The sequence below is a fragment of the Eurypyga helias genome, unplaced genomic scaffold, assembly GCF_000690775.1.
Source record: "Eurypyga helias isolate BGI_N326 unplaced genomic scaffold, ASM69077v1 scaffold29399, whole genome shotgun sequence".
NCBI lineage: Eukaryota > Metazoa > Chordata > Aves > Eurypygiformes > Eurypygidae > Eurypyga > Eurypyga helias.
This window is the reverse complement of record NW_010270533.1, coordinates 41,797-46,923: the sequence shown is the minus strand read 5'-3', so window position 1 is coordinate 46,923 and position 5,127 is coordinate 41,797. Positions and strand designations below refer to the sequence as shown.

The following is a 5,127-nucleotide window of genomic DNA, read 5'->3' as shown; positions in this document are numbered from 1 at the left end:
TTGGGTGTCCTTTCTGCTGTCTCTGTTTTGACCGACCTTGTTCAGCGGAATCCTTTGTATTATTGGTACTTCCACATCTTGTGTAACATCTGCCACCACTATGGCAATACATAATGCTTTGGATGGTTATCTTCCTTCCTGTTTGGATTTCCTCACAGAAATCTCTTCGGAACTAAGAGATTGAGATTAATCCTTTTATTTTTCTTCCTTCTAATTCAACAGATGCAGTTTATGTTGCTTTTTAGTCGCCAGGGAAAACTGAGACTCCAGAAGTGGTATGTCCCATTATCTGACAAAGAAAAGAAGAAAATCACAAGGGAACTTGTTCAAACAGTATTAGCCCGCAAACCGAAAATGTGCAGCTTCCTGGAATGGAGAGACCTGAAGATTGTCTACAAAAGGTTGTTCTGTCTCACTAACCTCGTAATTGCCATACATCACAAACAGCGTAATAAGTAGCAAGAAAATAATGAAGGTTGATTTTTTTTTTTTCCTTCTCTCTGCTGGTTATGGAGAAGACTGACTTTTCCCTTGAATCTAATTTGATAACCAAGTAGGAATCATTCATGTGTAGAAAACCACTCATGCGTTTAGAAATGTGCTGAAGAAAAGAAATGGGGTTTCCTTCTACTTTCACAGGGAGTGGTGGCTCTTAGTTCTCTGTTTAGACTAATGCTGTACATAAATGGATACAAATAGGACCCACTTATTAGGTGATAAAGAAAAACTAAATTTGATGAGCACTTGCCTCATGCAGTGACTTCATAAATCACTTGAAAATGTAACTTATTTTAAAGCTCATAGAAATAAGGAAATAATTCTTTCAGAGTACCTGGTTTGTTTTTTTGCTGCTTCTGTTTATATTTTTGGGTTTGTTTTGCTATGAATATGAAGAGGCATTTCTCCAGATTGTAGAAATAATGGCTAATTTTCTTCTGGTGGAAGCACTATATAATTTCTTTGGAATAGTTCATTTTTCAGTTGTTCCTTAACTTTCCCAGGAGTGTCTGGCAAGAATTTTTTAGCTCTCTGCTGATCTTTAGAATGTATTGCAGTACAGAGATGTGAAAATAATTTGTTCCACAAATAACAGTAGTCCCCATCCTGATTTGGTAGGCTGCATCTCTTCCAGCTAAAGCTGGTGTTATCTCCCTTCCCTAGTTAGCTATAAACTTCAGAAGATTTGTGCATTTTTTTTTTCTCTTTGAGCTGCTAAATAATCTGTGCCCTACAATAAATACTGTTGTATCCTCTTTGTAGGGAGGACAGGGAGAAATGGTGCTGAAATGAAGAGTTTGTAACTTTTTTTTCCAGTCTACCAAATGGGTAGAATCAAAAATGTGTAGCTGTCTTAAGTCCTGGTTTCATCTACACTTCAGTGCATGTAATGTCATGCACGTGAATGTTGCTCGTCTAGTGTGTGTTGTCCTGTAACACCATGAGGAGGAGAGGGGAGGAAACGTGCATAAGGCTGTGCTTAAAGAAAGCATACACAGTTTGTTCTTCTGCCTCTCGATTTCCTCGCAAAACTTCTTGTACGTACATGTAGACAAGCTTGCTCAAATGCTTTGTGCACTCCCTTTAGCGGTAATGCATGCAAGTGCTCTTTCAGCTGGGCTTTTATGGGACTAGGTCAGAAAAATTAAGCATGGGTAGGCTAGTGGTGAGTTGATTCCACACAGCTGTTTTTCCTACCTGCCTGCTTATTGCTGCTAACAACTATTTGTTACATCTTTTCGTGTCTATGGAGCTGGTGGAATCATAGACTCATAGGAAGATTTGGGTTGGAAGGGACCTTAAAGATCATCTAGTTCCAACCCCCCTGCCATGGGCAGGGACACCCTCCACTAGACCAGGTTGCTCAAAGCCTCGTCCAGCCTGGCCTTGAACACTTCCAGGGATGGGGCATCCACAGCTTCTCTGGGCAACCTGTTCCAGTGCCTCACCACCTTCTCCATGAAGAATTTCTTCCTGATACCTAATCTAAACCTCACCACTTTCAGTTTAAACCCGCTGCTCCTTGTCCTGCCATGACATACTTTTGTAAAAAGGGTATGACTGTTAGAGTTGCTGAAAGTTGTGCTGTTTGTGCATCTCAGTAGTGTGCTGTGGGTTCTGTGGACAAGGAGAATGAGGAAATTTGCTGGGAGATGTATCTAGGCCATTTTCGGCTGGATGTGGACTGCAGTCCATCTGCTAGACTGCTGGTGTGCACAGCTGACTGCAGTAGCTTTTTTCACTGTCTGCAAACCAATCTGGCACAGTTGGCCTCTCAAATCTTGTTTTACTTTGCTTTTTTGGCGAGTTTTGTAAGGCTAAAACATCACTGGAAGGACTGGATATAAGAGGTGATAGTTTAAATTCCTGTATCTGATGACAGTAACAGCCTTTAGGCTTGTGGGACGGACTTTTTCGTATAATCACACTGCAATTAAAATAGATGAATACCAACTAGTATGATTTCCTTGAAAAGGGAGATGTTAAAACAATAGATAATCCCAAGGAGTGAACCGTAATAGTCAAAGTCTAATACTTTCTGAAAGGTGGGTGACTAAAAGAGCAACACACCTGCAGCAATTTTGTGTGGTTTGTGAAATTGCAGAAGGCACTCACAGTTGCTAGCAGATAAAAGGCTCTTGAGCATCTTTACTAAGATCTGTTCTTGTCTGATCTATTATTGGGGAGGATCTCAGCCTCCTGGTGCAAATGTTTTTCAGTATAAGCTATAAAAGTACGTACATAGTGCTGTTGTACATGTTGCATGTGCGTACTGCTATTACGAGTCTTAAAATGCTGGAATGGATGTGCTATTCTTCTTTGTAGAGTGTATTTACTGTCAACATTTCAGGTGTAAGAGAATTGGCCTAGATACTGCGACTCAAAGAACGGCTGGCATTATTAGAAGTATACTCAAGGGTCTCCTTGATGTACCTTTTTGCAAGAACAGAATGAAGTCATGCAGAATTGGCAAGCCCGTAGCTTTTGCTGCCTTCTGATACTTGGCATTTATCAAGAAAGCAGTACTGTTTTGATTACCCTCCTTAGCTCTGTAGCATTTCATTCTTATATAATGGTTTCTGAATGAAACATCAAGAAAATAGAACTACGTGTCTTTAAAATGCACCTGAATGTGCGCAAATAGCTTTTATTTTCATTGGTTTCATACATGTAGCATTGGTAATGGTCTGTCATTTCTGCCCTCTTAATTTTCTTCTGTCCTAGAGTCTCAGAACTTCTTGTTTTAATAAAGAAATGTGTAAGTCTTCTGGAGGAGGGGAAAAAAAAACCTTTTGCTAAGCATAACTTTAGTGGTCCCAGTTTTCACGGGGTCAGCTATGATAAACTGTCACCAAACCTCAGATTCTTGGGCTCCCTTAAGCCTCTTAAAGGCAGCTTGGTTTTCATCTGCAGTTCAGCTCTGCTCCTGCCAAGCTCTGTAGGCTTTAAATTTCTGCAGTTGGAATTTACATGCAGTGTGACTTACATGCTGACAGTCTTATGGCTTGCAGCTTTGTCTGGTGACAAACTTCCAGGGATGACTTCAAGCAGGTGTCATGTCATCTGGTAGGTGAACACTGCTGAACTGGTAGGGTTTGCCAGTTCCACAGCGACTTGATCCCCCAGCAGAATCACTGACCCCACCTGCGAGCGGAGTACTGGGGGAGAGCTGGAAGTGGCAGGCAGGAAGCACTGCCTGCCGATGGCGAGGCTTCCCGCTGCTGAGCTAGTGCAACTGTCTGGGGGGTTCATGAATTTGTTTCCTTCTGCAAAAAAGAAAGTGAAGGTCATCTACCTGAAGGCAGGAATTCGTATGGGTATTTATACCTCCTGTGTTTCCTTTTGTTCTTCTATTCTATGTTACATTCTTAGGTGATTTTTCCAAACTTTTTGGTCTGCGTTCTGGCAAGTGGGGAATGTTTATCATAAAGTATTTCCCTGAATGAGTGTAAGCAGTGGATTTGGGACTGAGGATTCTGCTACTGATACCTACTGAGGGGAAAAAAAAAAACCAAACCCAAAACCAAACCACCCACACAATTGCAGTAAGAATAAAAAGAGCAGAACATTTCTTCCAGACTCTGCTATGTTTCCTTTTGTGTGATGTGGCATACTTTACTATCAGGATTTGCCTTTTTGCTGGGTGCATATGAAAGACCGGTTTCTGTCAGGCTCGTGGGGGAGACACAGCGCTTCTGCAGAGCCGAAGGCTGTTTCATCCAGAGTATGGTAACCTGCTCATCTTTGTATGGACACTTGCTATGTAAGCTGCTACCCTTGGGAAAACCTCTGTTTTATCTGTTGTAGACTCTGTGTGGACACTTTTTTTCTGAAACCTTGGCCTGCACAGGAAAAAAAAAAAAGGCAATAAACTATTTCTGTTGAGAATTTGGGTCAGAAGGAGGGTATACCGTTGTAGTGTGCTCATGCTCTTGGCAGCGATGGCTGGCTTGTCTGTACTCTTCCACTGATGGCCATGTAGGCTTATTGAATCCGCAGTTTTCATTTGTTGAGTAGTGATCCACTAGTCAGGATTGCTACTTAAAAAATATTTTGAAAAATATTTTCTGCATATAATGATAGATACCTGGGCCCTCCTAACAGAGTATTTTTTTGGTATTCTTTCTCCAAAGCTGCAGTTGGCAGAGCTTGAATGTGTAGTCTGCTCACTAGCTGCCAAATGAAGTCTGTCAAAAGTATGTTATATCCTCTTTTTAAATGAGGGCACGGCGAGCAGACCACTTTCTGTCAAAGTATTTTATGCTCCGTAGTCTCCCTCTCTTCTTCCCCCCACCCCTCCCCCCCCCCATCCTCAAGCTGTTCCCCTCTGGTTTTGGGTGTATTTGCATAAAATAGCTCTGTGCCTCAAAAGAGACTCTTTAAGTCACAGGGAAGCACAAAAGGACTGTCCCATGTGGATACATTTTCAAATATTTGAGTCAAATTTAATTTGATAAGGTCTGCTGGTATGTGATTCAGCTTGGTTTAAGCACTGTAAGGGCACAGTTTAACTACACTTCATCGTAATCAATGCTGCTCATCTGAATATGAAGAAAGCTTTGTTTAGATTGGTTTGGCCTGAGTGCTGGTAATTAGCGTAAATGTCAACTAATGTGCCAAAGGGTGCGC

At 41.5% G+C, this 5,127-nt stretch overlaps 1 protein-coding gene across 3 annotated transcripts in view; it reads left to right on the top strand.

Moving 5' to 3' along the window:
* The first annotated feature begins 216 nt into the window (after positions 1 to 216).
* Positions 217 to 5,127, top strand: part of AP1S2 (adaptor-related protein complex 1, sigma 2 subunit) — a 26,962-nt gene continuing 22,051 nt past the window's right edge. Inside the window, exon 1 of one of the 3 annotated variants that reach the window (XM_010158490.1) lies at positions 217 to 401. In XM_010158490.1, the coding sequence (XP_010156792.1) occupies positions 223 to 401 (179 nt within the window). In that variant the 5' untranslated portion in view covers positions 217 to 222. The remainder of the gene's footprint in view (positions 402 to 5,127) is intronic. The other 2 variants (XM_010158488.1, XM_010158489.1) reach the window with 2 other exon arrangements.